The sequence below is a fragment of the Hyperolius riggenbachi genome, chromosome 12 (genome assembly GCF_040937935.1).
Source record: "Hyperolius riggenbachi isolate aHypRig1 chromosome 12, aHypRig1.pri, whole genome shotgun sequence".
Classification (NCBI taxonomy): Eukaryota; Metazoa; Chordata; class Amphibia; order Anura; family Hyperoliidae; genus Hyperolius; species Hyperolius riggenbachi.
Genome location: NC_090657.1, coordinates 176,010,386 through 176,035,904, shown reverse-complemented (window position 1 = coordinate 176,035,904; position 25,519 = coordinate 176,010,386). Strand labels below are relative to the sequence as shown.

The window sequence follows — 25,519 nt, the reverse complement described above, 5'->3', positions numbered from 1 at the left end:
TGTATGCATGTATATCTTACAGTATATTGCTTGCAATAAACACTATTGCACATATTGTTCTTGTGTCAGTATTTCCGCAAACTACAGTCACTACCTGATTTACTATCCAGTAAACATAACGTTAGGCATTTGATTTCTCACCCACCACCTCTCAATTCTGCCTGCAATCAACATTCTCAACCACACAGCTGATAAGAGCTTGTCAACCTTCAGCCATAAACACCAGTGTGGACCGCCCCATTTGGCTGCTTATGCCGCATCTAAATGGCGGTCGGTCCCCAGCTACTGGGCTTTCTATGGTCTTACAATAATGCAGAGGCATTGCTAGGGTTTTCAATGCCTGTGGACAAAGACAGTTTTTGCGCTCCCCTCTAAGCAGTCCTGCACAAAAATGGGCGTGGTCCTGCATCAGAATGTGGCCGCTGCCAATTCAGGCAGCCAGATGTGCACCCCTTTAGATAGCCAGATGTGTAATAAAAAACAAGAGATGATGTCACCACTGGTCTGGAACGTTGGAGCCTGTGAGCCTTCTACTGCTGTTAACACTTCTGCACTCCTCTGCAAAGGGAAAGAGAGAGGCGGAGCACTTCAGGTGGCCAGCGAGCCGCCTCTCACGTGTGTGTGTCGGCCATGCTGAGTGTCCTCACAGTGCTGCGCCAGGGACATATGTTCCCCCTTGCCCCCCATAGCTACGCCTCTGCAGTAAGGTAATGCAAGGTATGTAAACACTAGCGCAGACCTCTCACTACATTGGTTTAACGTTTCCTCTAACAAGTTCCCAGCATACAGTTTCCCGTTAAAAAGAGAAAACAGAAAAAGCCGGATGAGATGAGGCTTTAGGGCCAAAATCATATTTATTCATAGACCTGCTAGGATCCCCCAGACGTCAGAATGAGCAATCGCTGGATGCAGTGAGCTGTACATGGCAAATGTTTAATCAGAGATTCCTGCCAGAGGAGGCCGGGGCTGTCTCAGAAAGGCCTCTCTGCCCCCAGGCCATCCCCTGGAGCCTGCTGAGCCCACTCAGGCGAGTCAGATGCGAGCTTAAATATTTATACATGGCAGACGTTGTCACTCGCACACTTTCACCACCGCGCCCGCGTATCCCTCCGTTCTCTGGAACAGTACACCGGCTCTGGACGTTTGTCAACGTTCTCCTGGCATTCTCCATGCATTCATGCGCCAGTCTTCCCCCACCCTGCTCCGATGTGCCCCCTCCCGCCCATGTCCTGATACGGTGGCCTGAGTGGGTCTGCTCCAGTCCTGGCATTTAGATCATGCCAGCAAGCCAGGGCGGGAGGAAGAGTCCAACTGTTCCCAAGAGGCAGACGATAATGAACATCCAAAGAAAGATCCGATCGATCACCATCGCCACGTACTTCCAGTCTTGTTTCACCTGTTGAATGACAGAGAGGTGACAGCGTGACATAGCTGTATAAATAATCAAAATCTTATAAAGATATAAGCTGTTAGGTCAATACTTTTTAAGTCACTTCAGGTTGACTTTGAGAACGGCCCTGGGTAGTGGTAGAATGCCTGTACTGACATTCTGCCCAATCCTTTTCGGAGCTAGTCTGGTTGAGGGGACCCAGCGGGAAACCTCATATGGACCTAGACCAAGGGCCAATCCCAAACTCACTAATTTGGTCACAACCACTTATTTGTAAGAAACAGGAGACTCAATGGGAAACCCTATCCATGAAATTAAATACATTGCTACAATCTCTGCTTGCGTAACCTTTCTAAGCCTGATTGCCTGTTGGTGTGGCTTGTATTTCCTGCTGGGTCCCCTATTTCCTAGGTTCTCAACGTGTGGTACGCGTACCCCAGGGGGTACTTCTGATGGTTCCAGGGGGTACTCAGGCTTGACATACTTAACCAAGAATAACAAATTTTGAGTTTTAGAAAATGATAAATCTAACTTAAACAACACCAAATCAGTATTTTATCTAATTAAAAGCAATAGTAAATGCTTGGAAATTGTTTAGGACCAATTACCAAGTGCTACCATTAAATATATATTTGTCAAGGGGTACTTGTGATAATTTTGACTATACCAGGGGGTAGTTGGTGAGCACAGGGTTTTAAAAGGGGTACATACCAATAAAATGTTGAGAAACACTGCCCTATTTCACGACCAAATAGCTGTGAGCAGAGTGTGGCCGCTGGTCTATGAGGATTCCCGCTGTATCACTTCAACTAGATTAGGGCCCCTTTTCTCCTTGCTTACTTGTATCGTATATCGATTTTTGGGCAGAGTAAACTAGGGAAGTTGGTTGGAGCATGACCCAGAAGTAAAGCAGTCTCTGCCCCACTCTGCTCACAGTGCAATACCAGCCACCGTCCACCCTAAAAGCAAAGCAGGGAAAGACTGATGTCACACTGTGGTCGGAGGCTGGCACTGCACTCAGGTGAAGGTCTTGGCAGCTCGTCTGCGGGGAGTTAGTTGTGAGCTCAGCTTACTCTACTATACTAATGAGGATAGACAGAAGAACCAGGCAAAATATAAGTCCAGGCAATCTACTGCAAGGCGCTATTTTCTGTTTAATAAGATGTCAGTGCTATATAAATACATAATAATAATAATGATAATATGGTAGGACATTAGACTTGGACTATGGTAGGATTAGATTGTGAGCTCCTCTGAGGACAGTTAGTGACATGTCTATGAACTGCATGACTATGAAAGTGCTGCAGAAGATGTCAGTGCTATATAAATACATCATAATAATATGGTAGGACATTAGACTATGACTATGGTAGGATTATATTGTGATCTCTTCTGAGGACAGTCAGTGACATGACTATGTACTCTGTAAAGTGCTGCAGAAGATGTCAGTGTTATATAAATACACAATAGTAATATGGTAGGACACAGAGCCGGGACAAGGTCCTCCAGCACCCAAGGCTGAGACACTAAAGTGCGCCCCTCCATCCCTGCCTCCCCAGCCGTCACACACTGATTGCTATTAGACTAAGAGGTGCCACAGGGCCCACAACCTCCCCAACACCTTAATATCTAGCTATCTGGCTTGCAGTCACTCCCATGTAACCCCTTTTCTTATTTCTTTCTGCTTCAAACACAATTAGGAATGACAGCTGAACGAATTCTGCGCCCCCTCCTACACTGCGCCCTGAGGCTGGAGCCTCTCCAGCCTATGCCTCGGCCCGGCCCTGGTAGGACATTAGACTATGACTACGGTAGGATTAGATTGAGAGCTCCTCTGAGGACAGTTAGTGACATGACTATGAACTGCATGACTATGAAAGTGCTGCAGAAGATGTCAGTGCTATAGAAATACATAATCACAAAACAAATGACAACTAAGTTTAAGCAGCTTGTTTTGAAGCTTTGTGTCAGGAATGTGACTCAGAAACCCCCGACTGTAGATAATACAAATTACAACCAACAAACTACTATAAGGGGGATAAACATGGCCGCCTCTGGGCCCACGCTTAGGACCCCCACTAATAGGGGGTTTGGGTTTAGCAGATAACGAGGTGCTGGAGTTATAAAGGAAGTTCTCTCTGTCAGATGTACTCCCGCACCTCCTCTGACTCTGTTCTGACACGAGTCTGCCAGGAATGGAGGCAGCGCTGTGTAGATGAAAGCCTGGATCAGGCGGTGGCTGAGCATCAGATCTCTGAGCTGTCAGGCTCTCCCACCACATATGACTATCACACGGCTTCTCTTAAAGGGACAGTACAGCGGTAATACTGATACTTCGCTTCCCCTGCAGTCTTTTATGTGATAGTAGCAGCACACATTCCTCAATATACCTTGTGTAAAAGAAATTGCAAGAAATGTCACTTTTTACCTCTCTTCACCTGTCAGCAGCAATGGTAACTAGGAAAGGGATTATCACCACTTTGCTAGTTTATGTCCACCTCCGGAGACTCCTAACAGCCATTCACAGCCACACAGCTGCTAATTCATTACTGTGGTGACAGGGATTACCATTACTTTGCTAGTTTATGTCCACCTCATGAGACTCCTAACAGCCATTCACATCTCTACACAAAGCTCCTGATTTATTACTAAGGTGACAGGGATTAACACCTCTTCCCTTGTTTATGTCCACCTGAAGAGACTCCTAACAGCCATTCACACCACAACATGCAGCTCCTGCTTCATTTCTGCGGTGACAGGGATTTCCATCACTACTCTAAATTTATGTCCACCTGATGAGACTCCTAACAGCCATTCACAACTCTGCATACAGCTGCTCATTCATTACTGAGTGACAGGGATTATAGCCACTTTTATAGTTTATGTCCACCTAACATGACTCCTAACAGCCATTCGCATCACAGCACGCAGCTCCTGCTTAATTTCCTCAGTGACAGGAATTTCCACCAATATTCTAAGTTTATGTCCACCTGATGAGATTCCTAACAGCCATTCACATTTCTGCATACAGCTGCTGATTCATTACTGAGTGACAGAGATTATAACCACTTCTATAGTTTATGTCCACCTAACATGACTCCTAACAGCCATTCACATCTTTGCATTCTGCTGATTCATTACTGAGTGAAAGGGATTATAGCCACTTTTATAATTTATGTCCACCTAACAAGACTCCTAACAGCCACTCACAGCTCAACACACAGCTGCTGCTTCATTATCACGGTTAAAGCACCACTTGGCTTGTTTATACCCAACTGAAGAGACTTCTAAAGCCTCATACACACGCCTGATTTAAAATAGCTGAAGCTCAATAACGACCGCCTCAGCTGACAATTGGGCATGAGTACAGCACCCGACGCCACCCCGCAAGGGATCCACCAGGTTGATCTACTCAACCCCAGGACGCTTATTTCCGTCCCATCCTAATGTTTGTGCAGCTCCTCTGCACACCACCTGACATCACGCATGTGTATTAAGTCAGTGTTTTCCCATTATAAAATCTTTCCTCTTCAATTATCACTGGTGGTGACATCTTTAGTTCTGCCAGGTGATCTGTACGAAATGTTCATTACTGAGAGTTCCATGCAGAGAGGGAGACGCTGCTTTCTTGGTAGTTGGAAAAAAAAACACATTATTTCCCACAATGCAACGTGATTCCCAGAGAGCAAGCTGTCAAGACCTTGGTCAAGACATTACACTGTGGGAGGGGTTTCACCACAATATCAGCCATACATTTACCCTCCCCGCCCCCACCCCGATTATCTATTAGAGAAAAGGTAAAGCTTTCTCATGGGAAAGGGGGTAACAGCCACTGATTGGGATGAATTTCAACCCTCGGTTACAGTTACTAGTTTAATGTATAGGAATACAGTTTAGGGTCAATTAAACACATTTTTTGTTGAAAAATACATATATTTACATAGGTCTGTGCATCAGTCGTGAAGGAGGGACAAACGAGGAAGAAAGAGGGACAGGGGGATTGAGTTCCCAAAGAGGGACTGTCCCTTCGAAAAAGGGATGGCTGGGAGCTTTGGCATCATTCTAGATTGGAGGTTAAGTTAACATATTTATAAGTTAAATTATCCTTTGATTATTTCCTCTCCACTTCATCAGCACTTTTATTCTTGTCATAAGATGACTGCCGCCACGCTGTGCAGGCAACAGATGCGCAGCCAAGAAAGCGGTATTTCAGGGACAAGTATGCCTTGTACGAGAAGACACTAGAGAGATCCACGTCCATACAAAGAGGCCGATGAGAGCGGGGAGGCTTGAAAGAAATGTAAATGAGAGACAGATGAGGAAACATCAAACTTCGGCAGCACAAAGCAAACCTTGCCAGAGGTGGTGTGCATTGTCTGGCTACAGCTGTGTCTGGAATGTAATATCACAGACAGACAATGGGGGAGAATTCTGCCACTTCGGCACGAGCTCCGCTACATACGCCAGCCAAAGTCGTGAGATGCCGGCCAAGCGCCGTCTGGAATCAGACTGCCAAAGGGCACCCACGCCGAAGAATCCGGGTGTGAGGGAAACGCTGGGTGCATCTCCTGGGCAGAGATAAGGAAGTGGTGCTTTCTGTAAGAAAATTATCATCAGAACTTTTGGAAAATAACTTTTTGAAATTCCAAATTGATGTATGAGGGTCTCCTCTGCCTCAAGCTGACCCCTTAAGGCCTCTTTGATTCCTGAGCAGAGTCACAAGGGAGCAGGCTTGGACTTGAAAAGACATGAGAGAACACAGACTGATCTATAAATATTCCTGAGCAAAGCCAGACTGAATGCTCAGTCGGGGATTTTATCAGGGCTGATTAGAAGCAGGCAGTACAGTGCAGAATGAAACAGAAAGCAAGGTAGGTGTTTTTTCTAATGTTCCCACTGATATATATGGTAAATACATGAGGGTGCTTCGTCTCTGGTTCCCTTTAACCAAATGGCCAATCAGTACTGCCTATGTAGGTCTGACTCCAACAGACGGGGTGCCCGTCTGTTGGAGTCATGTAACAAGTGTGACCGCCAATCCGCCATGATTTACGTCATAACAATGTGGACCTCATGATGTAATGGGGTACATCATGTTTACCCCATAATACTGGCATGTCCCATCCATAACAAGTGGTGTCATATACAGTGGGATGCGAAAGTTTGGGCAACGTTGTTAATCATCATGATTTTCCTGTATAAATCATTGGTTGTTGCGATAAAAAAATGTCAGTTAAAAATATCATATAGGCGACACACACAGTAATATTTGCGAAGTGAAATTAAGTTTATTGCATTTACAGAAAGTGCGCAATCATTGTTTAAATAAAATTAGGCAGGTGTATAAATCTGGGCACTGTTGTCTTTTTATTGATTCCAAAACCTTTAGATCTAATTATTGGAACTCAAATTGGCTTGGTAAGCTCAGAGACCCCTGACCTACATACACAGGTGAATCCAATTATACAAAAAGAGTATTTAAGGGGGGCAGTTGTACATTTCCCTCCTCTTAAATTTCTCTGAAGAGTAGGAACAAGGGGGTCTCAAAACAACTCTCAAATGACCTGAAGACAAAGCTTGTTCACCATCATGGTTTAGGGGAAGGATACAGAAAGCTGTCAGAGATTTCAGCTGTCTCTTTCCACAGTTAGGAACATACTGAGGAAATGGATGACCACATGCTCAGTTCAAGTTAAAGCTCGAAGTGGCAGACAACGAAAAATCTCGGATAGACAGAAGCGACGAATGGTGAAAACAGTCAGAGTCAAACCACAGACCAGTACCAAAGACCTACAACATCATCTTGCTGCAGATGGAGTCACTGTGCATTGTTCAACCATTCAGCGCACTTTACACAAGAAGATGCTGTACGCAGAGGAAGCATTTTGTCCGCCCACAGCAAAAACAGCCATCTGAGGTGTGCTAAAGCACATTTGGACAAGCCAGCTTCATTTTGGAATAAGGTGCTGTGGACTGCTGAAACTAAAATTGAGTTATTTGGGCATAACAAGCGGCATTTTGCATGGAGGAAAAAGAACACAGCATTCCAAGAAAAACACCTGCTACCTACAGTAAAATATGGTGGTGTTCCATCATGCTGTGTGGCTGTGTGGCCAGTGCAGGGACTGGGAATCTTGTCAAAGTTGAGGGATGCATGGATTCCACTCAGTATCAGCAGATTCTGGAGACCAATGTCCAGGAATCAGTGACAAAGCGGAAGCTGCGCTGGGGCTGGATCTTTCAAGACAACGACCCTAAACACTGCTCGAAATCCACTAAGGCATTCATGCAGAGGAACAAGTACAATATTCTGGAATGGCCATCTCAGTCCCCAGACCTGAATATAATTGAAAATCTGTGGTGTGAGTTAAAGAGAGCTGTCCATGCCCGGAAGCCATCAAACCTGAATGAACTAGAGATGTTTTGTAAAGAGGAATGGTCCAAAATACCTTCAACCAGAATCCAGACTCTCATTGGAACCTACAGGAAGTGTTTAGAGGCAGTAATTTCTGCAAAAGGAGGATCTACTAAATATTGATTTCATTCTTTTTTTCTGGTGCCCAAATTTATGCACCTGCCTAATGTTGTTTAAACAATTATTGCACACGTTCTGTAAATCCAATAAACTTCATTTCATTTCTCAAATATCACTGTGTGTGTCTCCTATATGATATATTTAGCTGTCATTTTTTCTCGTAACAACTAACGATTTATACAGGAAAACCATGACTATTAACAACGTTGCCCAAAATTTCGCATCCCACCGTATCAGGCTCTCAAAAGAGAATAGGTGCCACAAAATGGCCACCGAATCAATCTTTCAATTTATTTCCATCCAAAATCAGTTGAATAGACCGATCAGGAATGCTGGAAAATCTTGGTCGTAAGGGCTCAATTTGGTGCTCAATGGTAAAGGCATTCAATATTTTGATGACCGTTGAATTCCTGGTGGGTGTCCTCCCAAGTGTATATCCCTCACCCTCTCCTCTCCATAAAACAGCAACACGTCTGTACAGCACTTGCCTCAAAATTGTCACCAAAAATGATCAATAATGTCAACAGGGCTGGATGAAGATGAAATAGGTCCCTAAACAAGGTAGTAGCTTTGCATCCAATTTTTAATAATCTGAGGTAGGAGATATCTTAGAGGACTGGGTCCCTCGACACCCACAAAGCTCCAGGTACCTGCCTAGGTTGCCTTATGGATGATCCCAGAGGCGTAGCTAGGAGTTTCAGCGCCCGGGGACAAAGAATGTTTTTGCAACCCCTCCTGGACAAAGTGGGCGTGGCGATGCATCAGAATGTGGTCATGGGTGGAGTCAAATGTTTAGATACCCAGGTGTGCCCCCTTCCCTCATATAGATAGCCATATGTGCCCCTGTTACACAGATAGCTAGATGTGCCCTCCTTTAATTAGTAAGATGTGACCCCTTTACATAGCCAGATGCTCCCACCCATTAGATAGCCAGATGTGCTCGATTTTTCTGCTGCTGTTAATGCCTCTGCACTCCTCTGTAGAGAGAGGGAGAGAAGCAGGGGCACTTCAGACAGCCAGTGAGCCGCCTTTCACGCACTTAGGGGTACAATAGCCGTGCTGATCGCGCTCACAGTGCTGCGCCCAGGGACATATGTCCCCCCCCCCCCACGTAGCTACGCCTCCGTATGATCCTGTACAGGGCCGGGCCAAGGCAGAGGCGAGAGAGGCTCCAGCCTCAGGGCGCAGTGTAGGAGGGGGCGCACAACTCACTCAGCTATCATTCCCCTATTGTTTTTTAAGCAGAGAGAAATACGAAAAGGAGATACATGGCAGTGACTGCAAGCCAGATAACTAGAGATTAAGGTGTTGGGGACCCTGTGGCGCGTCTTGGTCTAATAGCAATCAGTGTGTGACGGCTGGGGTGGGGTGGAGGGGTGGAGGGATGGAGGGGTGCACTTTGGTGTCTCAGCCTTGGGTGCTGGAGGACCTTGTCCCGACTCTGATCCTGTAATTCAGAGAGTAATAGAGACAGAAGATCGGCAAAAACTGCAAAAGAAAGAGCCTCTTTAAAGCACAGTTAACCAGCGGCAGCCTCCGTACTTCCCCTCGCTTCAGGATCTCTTCCATTATTATTTTCTTTTTTGAGAACCCACCAAAGGGCTGCTACGGCTTTTTCCTTAGCTGTAATTTCTGTGTGTCACCTCCCGCGTAATTGAAAAACAGCAGAAGAGTGAAACAGAGAGCAGTGGGCGACACGCCGAGAGGAGAGCTGAAAAACAAGGGGGAAAAAAAAATAAAAAAATCAGAATTGGCTCTCACGAAGCCGGCATGGAGGGGGCTGCTAGCGACGGGGGAAGATAGATAGCAGCCATTTCAGATGGAAATAGACTAAATGATTGCAGGCTGGGCGCTCGCTCTATCACACTGGGAGCGCTTGGCTGACAATGCTCCGCCGTTTAAAGCTATCAGACGCCACAGCTGCCACCTGCCGCAGAATGACCAGGAGTGAATCATTCGGTCCAACGAACGACAACAAGGTCAGCGGGGTCCCATGTACTGCCACAGTGACAATGTCCTGCGTACAGCACAACAGGTCCAGCGGGTCCCACATGCAGCCACAGTGACAATGTCCTGCGTACAGCACAACAGAACCAGCTGGGTCCCACGTACAGCCATGGTGACAATGTCTTGCATACACCACAACAGGACCAGCGGGGTCCCACGTACTGCCAGGGTGACAATGTCCTGCGTACACCACAACAGGACCAGCGGGGTCCCACGTAGTGAAAATGTCCTGCGTACAGCACAACAGAACCAGCTGGGTCCCACGTACAGCCATGGTGACATTGTCTTGCATACACCACAACAGGACCAGCGGGGTCCCACGTACTGCCACGCTGACAATGTCCTGCATACACCATAACAGGACTAGCGGGGTCCCACGTACTGCCCCGCTGACAATGTCCTGCATACACCACAACAGGACCAGCAGGGTCCCACGTACTGCCACGCTGACAATGTCCTGCATACACCACAACAGGACCAGCGGGGTCCCACGTGCAGCCATGGTGACAATGTCCTGCGTACACCACAACAGGACCAGCAGGGTCCCACGTACTGCCACGCTGACAATGTCCTGCATACACCACAACAGGACCAGCGGGGTCCCACGTACTGCCACGGTGACAATGTCCTGCGTACACCACAACAGGACCAGCAGGGTCCCACGTATTGCGACGCTGACAATGTCCTGCATACACCACAACAGGACCAGCGGGGTCCCACGTACTGCCACGCTGACAATGTCCTGCATACACCCCCACAGGACCAGCAGGGTCCCACGTACTGCCACGCTGACAATGTCCTGCATACACCACAACAGGACCAGCGGGGTCCCACGTACTGCCACGGTGACAATGTCCTGCGTACACCACAACAGGACCAGCGGGGTCCCACATACAGCCATTGTGACAATGTCTTGCATACACCACAACAGGACCAGCGGGGTCCCACATACAGCCATGGTGACAATGTCCTGCAAACACGACAACAGGACCAGCAGGGTCCCACGTACAGCCAGGGTGACAATGTCCTGTGTCCAACATGTCCAGCATGGTTCCATGTACAGCCATGGTGACAATAGGTCCAGCGAGGTCCCACGTACAGCTGCATATTATCTGAATGCCAATCACACCCCATCAGTGGGTACTTTACGCATCTTAACTCTACTATCTTCCTGTAGGAGATGCTAACGAAATCAATATGGCTGCACTTCCTGTGCTGTGATGACAACAGAAGTGACTGTACTCCTTGTGTTAACACTTGTCACCTGATGGGCCGCAGGTTTTCAGACTCATGCCAGCCAACAGGATCTGGTATAATCATCTGGGTATTGGCAGGTAACAGTCACCACCAGGGATCATGGGAAGTGTAGCCCTCCTGTGTCCATCAGGCAGCTAGTAAAGGAGGGAGGCAGCCTTAACACTTCCCAATTCCCCTGTTGCTAGGAGAGTCGCTAGGGAGGTGCCTGATCTAACATATGCAAAGGAAAGGATGGTGGCCTGCAGAAGTCAGCTATGGGGAAGAATTAACTGCGGTAAGCGTGTCTGTTTGCGCAAAACACACCACTATTTCTTTCATGTGGCCCTAAAGTCAAACTGGGCAATGTAAGCTGAGGCTATGATGATAAAGTGCCAAATCACAGCTGCATTCAGTAAAAACTGCAAGTCCAAATTATTGGCAGTTTAAAGTAAACCTGAGCTAATCAGTCCCTCTCTGCCTTCCTTTGCCAACTAGATCCACCGGTAGATGCCCCATTATCTTGGTCAGTCAGGGTGTACTGCGTGGCCCGTTGGCAAGAGTATACTGGGCAGGCGCAGAACCCTCCCAGCCACCGTAGCAAGACAGGGGAGCATGCGTGGCCGAACTGCGCCTGCGCCGACTGGCAAAGATAAGGCTTTCACTGGAGGATCTAGGTGGAGGAGGACGCCGGCGAGGGAGTGATCAGGCCGAAGGGGGTTGGTGAAAGTCCCAGGTGTGCATAATTTTTTTCTATTTGTTCATCTCGGGTACATTTTAAGATACTGTAGAAAATTAAATGGGAAGTGAGGGTACAGGAAACTGAGCTTTTCTATTGGTCAGTAAAGGCATCATTCAAAATGAAAAGACCTATAGGTAGGCTAGAAAGGGGGCGGTCATCCTTCTGACACTGGGAGACTTTTTCCGGACAGTCTTATCACTACCAGGGTACATCCAAGAATGTTTGTGTCATGCACCTATTGAGGAGAAGTCATGGCTATGCACTTCATCCTCCTGTGCCCAGTTAATAAAGCCCTATCAGGATCACTTTATGTAAATACTACGGCCCATATGCAATTCACTTTTTCTGCTGAGTTATCTTCTAAGAGTACATTTTTATATTCTCTATAAAGAGAAACCGTGACTAAGAATTAAACTTCATTCCAATCAGTAGCGGATACCCCCTTTTACATGAGAAATCTATTCCTTTTCCCAAACAGACCATCAGGGGGCTCTGTATGACTGATAGTGTGGTGAAACCCCTCCCACAAGAAACTGAGGACCATGGTACTCCTGGCAGTTTTCTGTCTGTGAACCTTGTTGCATTGTGGGAAATAGCTGTTTACAGGTGTTTCCAACTGCTAAAAAAGCAGGCAGCAGCTACATCACCTGCAAACAGTAAAAATGTCACCATGTGATAAATGTCAGAATGTAAATCAGGGATTTAAAAGATTTTACAATGGGCAAACACTGACTAAATCATTTATACATAATTATTGTAAAAATGAAGCACTTTTTTATTACATTATTTTTCACTGGAGTTCCTCTTTAAATTAACTTTGAAGCATTTTACAATTCAAAAGGTACCTAAAAGTTGGTGAATTTTTTTTTTATTTAGAGTATATTCTTGCTTGTTGGTGGCTTAAAAGGCATTTTATTGACAAAGTTTGAACATATCAGAGAACTCAGAGATATCTGAGAGAACTGGGGAGAAAAAGTAAATTGCATAAGGACCAGTGGCCCTTATTCAATTCGCCTTCTCTCAAGTTTTCTCCTAGATGATATTATCACACCTGATCAATGAAATACAGTGGCTTGCAAAAGTATTCGGCCCCCTTGAAGTTTTCCACATTTTGTCATATTACTGCCACAAACATGAATCAATTTTATTGGAATTCCACATGAAAGACCAATAAAAAGTGGTGTACACATGAGAAGTGGAACGAAAATCATACATGATTCCAAGCATTTTTTACAAATAAATAACTGCAAAGTGGGGTGTGAGTAATTATTCAGCCCCCTTTGGTCTGAGTGCAGTCAGTTACCTATAGACATTGGCTGATGAGTGCTAATGACTAAATAGAGTGCACCTGTGTGTAATCTAATGTCAGTACAAATACAGCTACTCTGTGACGGACTCAGAGGTTGTCTAAGAGAATATTGGGAGCAACAACACCGTGAAGTCCAAAGAACACACAAGACAGGTGAGGGCAGGGCCGGGCCGAGGCATAGGCTGGAGAGGCTCCAGCCTCAGGGCGCAGTGTAGGAGGGGGCGCACAATTCATTCAGCTGTCATTCCTAATTGTGTATGAAGCAGAAAGAAATAAGAAAATGGGATACATAGCAGTGACTGCAAGCCAGATAACTAGATATTAAGGTGTTGGGGAGGTTGTGGGCCCTGTGGCCCTCTTAGTCTAAGAGCAATCAGTGTGTGGCGGCTGGGGTGGGAGGGATGGAGGGGCGCACTTTGGTGTCTCAGCCTTGGGTGCTGAAGGACCTTGTCCCTGCTCTGGGTGAGGGATAAAGTTATTGAGAAATTGAAAGCAGGCTTAGGTTACAAAAAGACTTCCAAAGCTTTGAACATCCCACGGAGCACTGTTCAAGCGATCATTCAGAAATGGAAGGAGTATGGCACAACTGTAAACCTACCAAGACAAGGCCGTCCACCTAAACTCACAGGCCAAACAAGGAGAGCGCTGATCAGAAATGCAGTCAAAAGGCCAATGGTGACTCTGGACGAGCTGCAGATATTTACAGCTCAGGTGGGGGAATCTGTCCATAGGACAACTAATAGTCGTGCACTGCACAAAATTGGCCTTTATGGAAGAGTGGCAAGAAGAAAGCCATTGTTAACAGAAAAGCATAAGAAGTACAGTTTGCAGTTTGCCACAAGCCATGTGGAGGACACAGCAAACATGTGGAAGAAGGTGCTCTGGTCAGATGAGACCAAAAGGCCAAAATGCAAAACGCTATGTGTGGCGGAAAACTAACACTGCACATCACTCTGAACACACCATCCCCACTGTTGAATATGGTGGTGGCAGCATCATGCTCTGGGGGTGCTTTTCTTTAGCAGGGATAGGGAAGCTGGTCAGAGTTGATGGGAAGATGGATGGAGCCAAATACAGGGCAATCTTGGAAGGAAACCTCTTGGATTCTGCAAAAGACTTGAGACATGGGGCGGAGCTTCACCTTCCAGTAGGGCAACGACCCTAAACATAAAGCCAGGGCAACAATGGAATGGTTTAAAATAAAACTGAACTGGAAAATTAAAATAAAACATATCCATGTGTTAGAATGGCCCAGTCAAAATCCAGATCTAAATCCAATCGAGAATCTGTGGCAAGATCTGAAAACTGCTGTTCACAAACGCTGTCCATCTAATTTGACTGAGCTGGAGCTGTTTTGCAAATAAGAATGGGCAAGGATTTCAGTCTATTGATGTGCAAAGCTGGTAGAGACATACCCTAAAAGACTGGCAGCTGTAATTGCATCAAAAGGTGGTTCTACAAAGTATTGACTCAGGGGGCTGAATAATTACGCACATCCCACTTTGCAGTTATTTATTTTTAAAAAAAATGTTTGGAATCATATATGATTTTCGTTCCACTTCTCACGTGTACACCACTTTGTCTTGGTCGTTCATGTGGAATTCCAATAAAATGGATTCATGTTTGTGGCAGTAATATGACAAAATGTGGAAAACTTCAAGGGGGCCGAATACTTTTGCAAGCCACTGTACATTTGAAGCCACCAGAAAGCAAGGAAATACTCTGAATAATTCTGACAGTACTTCTTCACATAGTTTTTAGTACTTTTTTAATTGCAGACTGCTGAAAGTTATTTTTAACAAAAAGGTGAAAAATTATTTTCTGTGTGAAAACTCAGGAGAACAACTGATTTCAATTAGGGCCAAAGGGGTTTAGATGCCACCCTCTCCAGGGCCTGCCAAGGACTCACAGAAGGCATCAGGCCTCTGCTCAACCCCAAATAAAGGTATTCAGGGAATTTTTAAACCTTACATGATGAGGGACCGAACGGTAGTAGTTAACCTGGTGCCAGAAAGCACACCTATCAATCTGCTGACCAAAGGCCACACTAGAACAGATGAAAAAACTAGAGAGAACCGCTCACTCAACCCCAGGACAGTGCCAGGACCAGGACAGCCAACCCAATGCCAAATGGAAATGAAGGAATGCCCGCACATTGTCCCTAAGATCAAGTTCCTTTATTGTGGACGTATCCAAGAATTATCACACATCACCAGCTGGTGATGTGTGATAATTCTTGGATACGTCCACAATAAAGGAACTTGATCTTAAGGACAACGTGCAGGCACCACATTTGTGACCCAGTGGTTTCCTTGGTTGTGCATCCACAGATGCACAAGACCGCAGATTTATTTTTTAAATCCTATCAAGGCCAATAGGCTGGAGGTTGTCTCATTTGCAAAACTTTGCTTTATGGAGAGTAGGCAGAATCTGAGAACTGGTTGACTGTATACTGTGTGAGAATACACAAAAGACAAAACTATGCTGGTCTTCTATTAACTCAAGAAATTGGAGATGGGGTAGTCTCAACTGTAAAGCAAAACTGTACACACATCAGCACAGTTTACCCCACAAAGTGCATCAAAACCCATGCCTGGATACAGAGATCTGGTCTTGTGGCCCAGCAAGTCCTCCAATTCATGTGAACAGTCATTAACTATAGTCCTCTCCTGTCTACCCAAAGAAGCTGGGTGAACAACTGGAGGCAGGACCTATATTGGCCAGTAAGGATGGTCAATGAGATGTGAAGAATGGGCCCACCAAATAATCAAATCATGCCAAGGTGGAATTTGATTGGTCCAAGCTGCATACATTTGCTATATAGATAATTTGTATAATCCTGCATCAACTTAGAAATATTTGCATCTCATTGACCATTTCTACTAGCCAGTAAGGCATGTTCTTCAAATATCACAGCCATAAACTGTTATTGCCCCAACCGCCTACCATTAAAAGTTCTGCCCCCTTGTCCACCTCCTAGTTACTTGCTATCATAAGTGCCAGTATAAGTTGGAGGGACAGAAAGCCACAGTGGCCAAATCTTTGTACCTTTGCTTCTAACAGGAGGTGCAACATTCACTTCAAAAGGCAACCAAGCAAGGGACTTCTTGCCAATGTGATGAAATAACTACTATAACTAGTTAACGGCATAAATGACGTGTATCCCAATTCCTCAGGACAATATAGGTGCTTGGCCGTAATATAATTCCTCCACTCACTTTTGGACACAGGTTGGGATTTTAGTCTTTCTACTGCCATTTTTGAGAGCAATAACTATCAATAGGAATTTGGAAAAGATAGTAAGGTAGTACCAATCAAAAGGACACGTGCTTGTGGTCGTTGTCCCTTTGCCCGGAGGGGCAATCCAAAAACAAGCAGAAAGGAGAACCCAGGACTGTCTTGCATAAAGTAAACTTTTATTAAGCCATCTTCATCAATACAAAGGTGTAAATAAGAGCTAGTATCTGCAACGATTTGAGAGAGACCTCCGCTCTTTTTCAAGCCCAGCCCAGACAGAGCTAGTGGGCTAGAAAAAGAGAAGCGGTCCCTCTCGAAATGTTGTGTATACTAGATCTTATTTTCACCTTTGTACTGATGAAGATGCCTTAATAAAAGTTCACTTTATACAACTAAAGATGGTGCTGGGTCCTACTTTCTTCTGGTAGCTATCAATAGTGGTCTGATGACCCAAGTAAAGATGGTCTAGTATACCTCACCTGCTCTGTGTGTGGTTGGCTCTTATCACTATTGTTTGTAAGTAAATCTCCTTAATTTTAATTGAATTTCCTCACCCTATAATACTACATTATATTAGTTCAATGCGTCATACATAGCACCACTATTACTTTTTAGTTCTTTGGAACATTCTTCTTCATTAGATCTTTGTGTCAATTCCGTTTTTTTCATGCTCTTCGGAGAGGTAAAGCACAATGATTAATTTTGTGATGAAGTACAACCCTGCTTTGCTCCTGGTCTGGAGGTATGCAGTCAAAAAAATTGTTAAAAAAATATTTAATACTTACAGAGAAGTCTGCATCCTCTGCTCTCAGATGGTCTGCAATGTAATGGACTCCCTCAATGGCCAGCTTCAGGGATGGGGACATCAACAGCACATGCTGCTCTTTGGTACTAACAGTTTTGGTAACTTGACCAGTGCCACTTGACTTCTCCTGGTGTTTGGATTTGCATTTACATTGAGAATTTTGAGTCTGCTCTGCCTCTTGTGCGTGGCATCTCTGAGATAGTGGAGAGGTACTGGACTGACCATTGGTCTGGGAGGAATCCTCATTAAGGTAGCAGTACTGTATGCTCCTGGAACGGCAACGAATTGTGGCCTCATTGGTTTCCTTGGGGGTGTACATCTGCTGCACGCTTACAGAACGAACCTTGGGAAGCAGATTGGTCTGGGGTTCTCCAAGAAATAGAGACTGGGTTTGAGGAGAAGGACATCTTGTTAGAGTTGATTCTTCACAGAGCATGGAATACTGCCCTGAAGGCGACTTGCAGACCACTTGTGAGTTAGCGGTTTGCTCTAACTGGTGACAGCAGGAAGATGCAGGTGATGCCCTCTGGCTGGTGGGGCTAGCTGAAGAGGAGCTTGGGAAGGTTGGCTCAACCTCCGTCTCAGACCACAGTCTTGGGGGAGGACTGAGACGCCTCACGTGTAAGGACTCTATTAGCTTCTTGCAGTTATCTTTTGCAGGCCTCTTCATGAACAAAACTCGAGGAATCACATCTAAGAAGATTCTTCGGACCCAAGCCGGCATGGTGTGGGTCCGAGGGGAACGGTGGTGAACATTCAGCACGAAGACCGTGATAATGATGGAGAGAGTGACAAAAATCATGGTGAAGAGCAAGTATTCCCCAATCAGCGGGATGACTAGAGAAGTGGATGGAATGATCTCGGTAATTAGGAGGAGAAAGACGGTTAGAGAAAGCAGAACAGATATACAGAGCGTAATCTTCTCTCCACATTCTGAAGGCAGATAAAAGACCAACACAGTCAAACACGAGATAAGAAGACATGGAATGATGAGGTTAATGGTATAAAATAACGGAAGCCTCCGGATGATAAAGGAATACGTGATATCTGAGTAAATCTCTGTACAACACTCATACTTTTTGATGTTGTAATTGCCCACGGCATTGACAATGACCCATTCGCCGCTCTCCCAGTAGTCGAGCTGGTCGACGTGGTTGTGCATGCTGATCAGATCAATCTTGGCTCTGTCGTACGTCCAAGAGCCAAATTTCATTGTGCAGTTCTGTTGGTCGAAGGGGAAGAAGGTGACATCAATGCTACAAGAGCTTTTGTAGATAGCCGGAGGTCTCCATTTTATCTGGCCATCGTGGAAGAGGTGCGCTTTGGTCAAGTGGGTGACGGCAAAATCCCCGTCGGCACTGGGGAGACAAAACATTAAAAAAAGGTTACACTTCTTAAAGAGGAACTTTAGCGAAAAGGGACAGAAAAAAATAAACACAATACATTGCAAAGTGAGAAGTTAAAGGGAGTAAGTTAAAGCAAGAATAAAAATAAAAAACAGATACTCACCTAAGGACAGGGAAGGCTCTGGGTCCTATAGAGCCTTCCCGTTCTCCTCCCAGTCTCGGTGTTCCACCGCAGGCTCGCCCATTCTGGGTTGGGCTGGCTTTGGTAGTCTATGGAAGCACTCGGGCTTCCGAAGATGGGGCGGCCTGTACATACGCAGTACAGAGCCAACGGTCTTCAGAAGCCCAAGTGCTTCCAAAGACTGCCGAAGTCTCCTGGGGCAGAAGATTTAAACCGTGAAGGCTCTATAGGACCCAGAGCCTTCCCTCTTTATAGGTAAGTATTTTTTTTCATCCTAACTTCAGACTTTCTTTAAAAAAATAGAAGAGAGATGAGAAGAAATGATTGATATTCACCATGTAATTTGTTCACATTGTTTTATTCCCAGTCAGCCTGCAGGTCATCATCTTTACTACTGGCAGACATGAAAAAAAAAAAACTAGGCAGCCCCAACTGACATTTATAACCACACCCCCTAACAATGCGATAGGCTAAAAGTTTGTGTTTTTATATATACAGTATATATATATATATATATATATATATATATATATATACACACACATATGCACAGAGGGAGATACCGGTTGCTTGGCAGTTGGAAAAAGCGGTTAATTCTCATAAGGCAATGAGGTTCAGATAGGAAACTGTCAGGACCTTAGTCATGAATCACACTATGGAAGGGGTTTCAGCACAATATCAGCCATACAGAGCCCCGCCCTTGATGATCTATTCAAGAAAAGGAATACGTTTCTCGTGGGAAAGGGGGTATCAGCTACTGATTGGGATGAAGTTCAATCCTGGGTTAGAGTTCCTCTTTAAGGTTTGACCTTGGCTACATTTTAATACAACTAAAACTTTGGACAAAGACATTCAGTTTTTAATTAGAATGTTCAACCTGGTCTTTGAAGAACGACTTTGGGCTGGCACTAGCTGAAGCAGAAGAGAATTAAGGGAATTGATTTTTATTAGTTAATTGAAAACAAGCTCCTTATTGTCATTTTGTACCTGTTCAATAACAATGTACCGTCTTTGTGCCGGCATCATCTTTTTCCTGATAGAGTCGGGTTCAGTGAGATGGAAGAATGATTTGCCAATTAGCAGAGAGAATCATTTATTCTAACATATCCCTGGTGTTCAAGCAAGCAATATATTGTATTGGTAGACAGTTGAGTAGAAAGGGATCCAGATTTTTTAATTTCTGAATGGTGCCTTATATTTCAGAAAAAGATGTTACAGTGACATTACAAAGGATTTTGGCCATTTCCTCCCACATCCCAAAACATACTGATATGTTAATTAGTTCCTTCCAAAAGTAACCTTACACTGCAGTAAGGACATTGGACTGACTATGGTTGGATTCACCTGTCAGCTCCTCTGAGGACAGTCAGTGACATGACTATGTACTCTGTAACGTGCTGCAGGAGATGTCAGTGCTGTATAAATACATAATAATATGGTAGGACATTAGACTATGACTATGGTAGGATTAGATTGTGAGCTCCTCTGAGGACAGCAGAAGATATCAGTGCTATATAAATACATAATAATAATATGGTAGTACATTAGACTATGACTATTGTAGGATTAGATTGTGAGCTCCTCTGGGGACAGCACTGTAAAGTGCTGCAGAAGATGTCAGTGCTAAATAAATACATAATAATAATATGGTAGGACATTAGACTATGACTATGGTAGGATTAGATTGTGAGCTCCTCTGGGGACAGGTAACACTTGATAAAGGCCGCGGGCCGAAACGTCATGTGTTCGTTTTGTGCTATGGTACAATAAATACTGCAATTTGCTTAAATCCAGGTGGAGACCCAGCCATCCTTTTCTCCTCTGGGGACAGCACTGTAAAGTGCTGCAGAAGATGTCAGTGCTATATAAATACATAATAATAATATGGTAGGACATTAGACTATGACTATGGTAGGATTAGATTGTGAGCTCCTCTGGGGACAGTCAGTGACAGGACTATGTACTCTGTAAAGTGCTGCAAATTATGTCAGAGCTTAGATATGTAGTAATAATAATAATAATATGGTAGGACTATAGTAGGCATTTGATTGTGATTTTCCCAGAGGACAGTCAGTGACATGTACAGTGCTGAAAAATATTTCAATGCTATAAAATTACATAATCATTTGGTAGGACATTAGACAATGACTATGGTAGGATTAGACTGTGAGCTCCTCTGGGGTCAGTCCGCGACATGACTATGAACTCTGTGAAGTGCTGCAGAAGATGTTAGTGCTATATAGCCAGCACATCTGGTACTTCGAGTGTGCAGATAATGTCAGTTTTATTTGAAGAGTAAGTTAAGTAAAGGTTTGCTTAAAGTTGCAGAATGGTTTGCGTATCAATAATACAGGTGTAATAAATGTTTAATACCAGCGGCATATTCCATCAGACGCGCCATGAAGTGAGCAGCCCAGCGCCGCGCTTCCCGTAGACGTGTGACAATTATAGGACCAGCGTGGCCCAGCGACAAGATGCATCCTGGGAAATCCACTGCCATCTCATTATACCCGCTTCCAAACGCAAGGCATGTAATCTCCCGGCCGGCGTTCGCAGCGCTGGTGTAGAATTTTAACACTTATACATTAAGCCGCACAAATCCTTCAGTGTTGACTTATTAAATCCTTGCCTGGCTGGCAGACTTAAATGGCTGGCTAAGTTGCTTTCAATACCCTCCATTCAGAAAGCAAACAGAGGAAGCGCCGCGTCTGGCAGACTTAGACATCGCCGTTCACGAGGGAATAATCAGATGGAACGACACGAAGCCTGCGGTCTGATTATTATTTTTTCTCTCTTCCTTTACGGACGTAACGCGGAGCCATTTGCATTAATGAAATATTTACATTGGCGTTATTAGTGGCGTATTACAGGAAACCTACGTGTAGCGTTTCTATAAGGGGCAAGCCATCTGTAGTCCTGTCTCTCTCGCTCTTCATATTACAGAGGGGAAAATGTGACAGGAGGAGGACGAAAGAGGTAAAAAGAGCGCAGGAGCCCTTAAGGGAAGAAAGGGCGCCGCCATAGACGCCTAGGATAAAAGCCGCGATTAGCTGCAGAAAAGGGAATGAAATTTGGGTGCATGGCGGCGGACACTATCAGGCGTCTGCCAGCGCTGAAATTTATTATTTTTACCATTACCAGTCAATTTACCATTTACCATTCAAATCGCAGCTTTAACTTTGCGGCTTAGATGTAACATTGGCAAGCATTGAAAATTTCCGCACGTAGAGGCGCCCAATAGAATCGCGGGCGCTGGAGGGTTGCGGAAATGCAAATTGTGGCATTGCTTAGCGACTGTAGAGCTCCCACTATGCAATGCAACAATTTTCACAAACCGCGGGTGCCTGCGATTCTATCAGGCCCCTGCATGTGCGGAAATTTTCAATGCATGCCGCTAATTGGGCAAGCCTATGCGCACATCCCCCCACCTACACACACAGAGCGTCAGTTTGGCATTTTGATTAGCACTAAGGTATCCGTTAAAGGGATACTGTAGGGGGGTCGAGGGAAAATGAGTTGAAGTTACCCGGGGCTTCTAATGGTCCCCCGCAGGCATCCTGTGCCCGCGCAGCCACTCACCGATGCTACGGCCTCGCCTCCAATTCACTTCTGGAATTTCAGACTTTAAAGTCTGAAAACCACTGCGCCTGCGTTGCCGTGTCCTCGATGCTGCTGATGTCACCAGGAGTGTATAGCATAAGTCCAGTATGGTCTGTGCCTGCACAATACACTACTGGTGACATCAGCGAGAGTGAGGACACGGCAATGCAGGCGCAGTGGTTTTCAGACTTTAATTGGGGAGTGGCTGCGTGGGCACAGGATGTCTGCGGGGGACCGTTAGAAGCCCCGGGTAACTTCAACTCATTTTCCCCCGACCGCCCTACAGTATCCCTTTAAGTCTGACTGGATTTGCCACATGCTTGTTTCAGGTGTGTGATTCAGACAGTACTGCAGCCAAAGAGATCAGCAGGACAGCCAGGTAACAGGTATTGAAATAAATAAATAAACAGGTAAATAAACAGGAAATAAATATGGCATCCTCCATATCTCTCTCACTTCAGGTGTCCTTTAACTCCCCACTAGAAAGAGGGTGTTTTGGCATGGAAAGCAATCAGGTAATTTGCTCCTGCTGACATCTGCCTTATTGATTCCTGTGAATGTATTTAGCGCTCTGTTTTTTAAGTCATGCGTGCTGTGTGCATCCTGGGGGACGGGATTACCGCTGCATCGACCCTCATCTGTTTGGTGTCATCGATTTGACGTTCTCAGCGGAGATCACAGATCACGCAGCTCAAAATCCCCCCTTAATCCGAGCAAAGACAAAAGAGTGTCCGTGGGGTAGGAAGGAGCCTGACCTCGCTGCTGCCATGGGAATGCAAAACAAGTCCGTGTATATGTTAAAAGGCCACATCACGCAACAGCAGGTTTTTTGTTTGTTTTATTTTAGGATCAAATGCTTTCTGATGACAAAATCAACTCAGACTATCAAAAAGAGCTTTGAAAATGGCAAGCTTGGAAGGCATATATGGAATATCAAACGTCGTCGTCATCGTGCTTAGATTCTACAGTCAATGGCGTATCTAGAGGGGTGCTGGCATGGCTCTTGCCATGGGCGCCATGCCCCCCCCCCCTCACTCAGACCTCAGATTAGTGGTGAGCGGAGAGACCATGGATACGGAGCACTTCATATGTCGTAGTGGCATCACTTCACTTCCTCCATGTGAAGTGTGCTGCTTGAGTATTGTACGTCCTTCTCTCTCCTTTCGGTCGCTGGAGATCTGGGGTCTGTGAGTAATGGACAGCCAAATGACACCAATGCAATGCCCTTATGGGGGAGGGAGGGAGGCTACCTATACTAAGAGGAGCTTAGGGGGGAAGGGGGGGGGGACTGGGGACGCTCATTACATACACTGCGGGGCTACTGATACTCGGGAGGATACCCCTGGATAACTATACCAGAGGAACGCCTCTATCCAGGGCTGGATTTACCATAAGACACTGTAGGCACGCGCCTACAGGCACCTGATGATGGAAAGGTGGCTCAATACCATCCCTTAGGGAGGAGCACAATATCAGTGTCTGCTATGGGCTCTATATTGCCCAGATATTCCTGTCTACAGTTTTTGTTTTCTAGAAAGTGATGCAGAACCTCCATTGTGGCAGCAGTGTAACCATAGGGGAAACAGCCCCTACGACTACAGGGGGGCCTAGAGTTGTGGAGGGCTAAACTACTTGCCCTCCTCCCTTCCCCCAGGACCAGATCAGGTGTTTTTGAGGCCATGCTTGTTACAGGTGGGGTGACCAGTTCAGCTAAACAGGTGAGACAAGTAGTCAACACAGATAACACAGTTGAGAGATCAAATTACAACTGTGCTTGGATACAGGTGAGGGGGAATTAGACTGGCTAATCCCTCTAAATGCACACAGGGTGCATTTCTCTATATTTTCCTTCTGTCCTGTGCAAGAGTTCAGGTGCACTTGAACACATTTTTGGAATGTCTGGAGGATGGCGAAAACCATGTAAAAAAAAAAAAAAACCGCATGTCCAACTTTTGGCGAAAGTGTGGTCCCTCTACTCCTAGATCTTGGTGGTGGTGGGGGAGTGATATGGGCGCAGGGGATTCACGAAGGGAAGATGCGAAGGGGTGTGAACATTAGAGGGGTCCTATCAACATTTCGCATTAAGTTGATATTTTCACTATTTCACACAAAGCTGCAAGAAAGGGTTGATCATACATATATATTTGACAATGGTTTGAACTCTGATTTGCTTTGTCAACTACAGATGGCCAATAAAGTTGCTAATAATTGAATGCAGGTCATGATTGGGCCAGGCCAAGCCAGCAGGAAGTGGGATTGATTGGCTAACTTCAGATACCTGCTGAAGTGGGTTTAAGAAAACATGCCCATTGTCCAAAGAAAATAACTATAGCAAAAAACTGCTTGTGGTGTCCGAGGAGGCAAGTACAATTATTAATGTTCTTTTTTTTCACTTTAACAGACAACTCCACACTTATATATCTATATAGATGGGCAGCACGGTGGCGTAGTGGTTAGCTCTCTCGCCTTGCAGCACTGGGTCCCCGGTTCGAATCCCAGCCAGGGCACTATCTGCAAAGAGTTTATATGTTCTCTCCGTGTCTGCGTGGGTTTCCTCCGGGCACTCCGGTTTCCTCCCACATTCCAAAAACATACAGATAAGTTAATTGGCTCCCTCTAAAAATTGGCCCTAGACTACGGTACTTACACTACATAATATAGACATATGGCAATGGTAGGGATTAGAATGTGAGCTCCTTTGAGGGACAGTTAGTGACAAGATATATATATACACTGTACAGCGCTGCGTAATATGTCGGCGCTATATAAATACTAAATAATAATAATAATATATCTATTTTTATTAGACACACTAGTGACCTAACGGGCTCTAAGTCTGACACCGCCGCATGTGCGCACACCCGCCCGCCACGCACACCTGGCCCGTCCTGCGTCCTGTCCCAATGGCTGTCAGTGCAGGACATGCACAGTAGCGCAAAAGCACTGACACAGGGACAGGACGTAGGGACACTTGTACATTATTAGGTAGGATTCATGCTTCAAATCCTGATGATGCAAGATTGTGCCTGTGAAACGCGTTGCATTGTGGAATAGTCAAATAAAGTTTTTTATTGAACTGAAACCGACATTTTCGTGTCTTCCATTTGGGGATGTAAATTCTCCACTACCTCACA

The 25,519-nt window shown here is 45.3% G+C and overlaps 1 protein-coding gene across 1 annotated transcript in view; it reads right to left on the bottom strand.

Moving 5' to 3' along the window:
• Positions 1-824: 824 nt before the first annotated feature.
• The window catches only part of CHRNA4 (cholinergic receptor nicotinic alpha 4 subunit), a 117,320-nt gene continuing 92,625 nt past the window's right edge, over positions 825-25,519 (bottom strand). Inside the window, exons 5-6 of the mRNA XM_068263476.1 lie at positions 17,239-18,616; positions 825-1,396 (exon numbers count right to left, since the gene is read on the bottom strand). Of these exons, the coding sequence (XP_068119577.1) occupies positions 1,271-1,396; positions 17,239-18,616 (1,504 nt within the window). The 3' untranslated portion in view covers positions 825-1,270. The remainder of the gene's footprint in view (positions 1,397-17,238; positions 18,617-25,519) is intronic.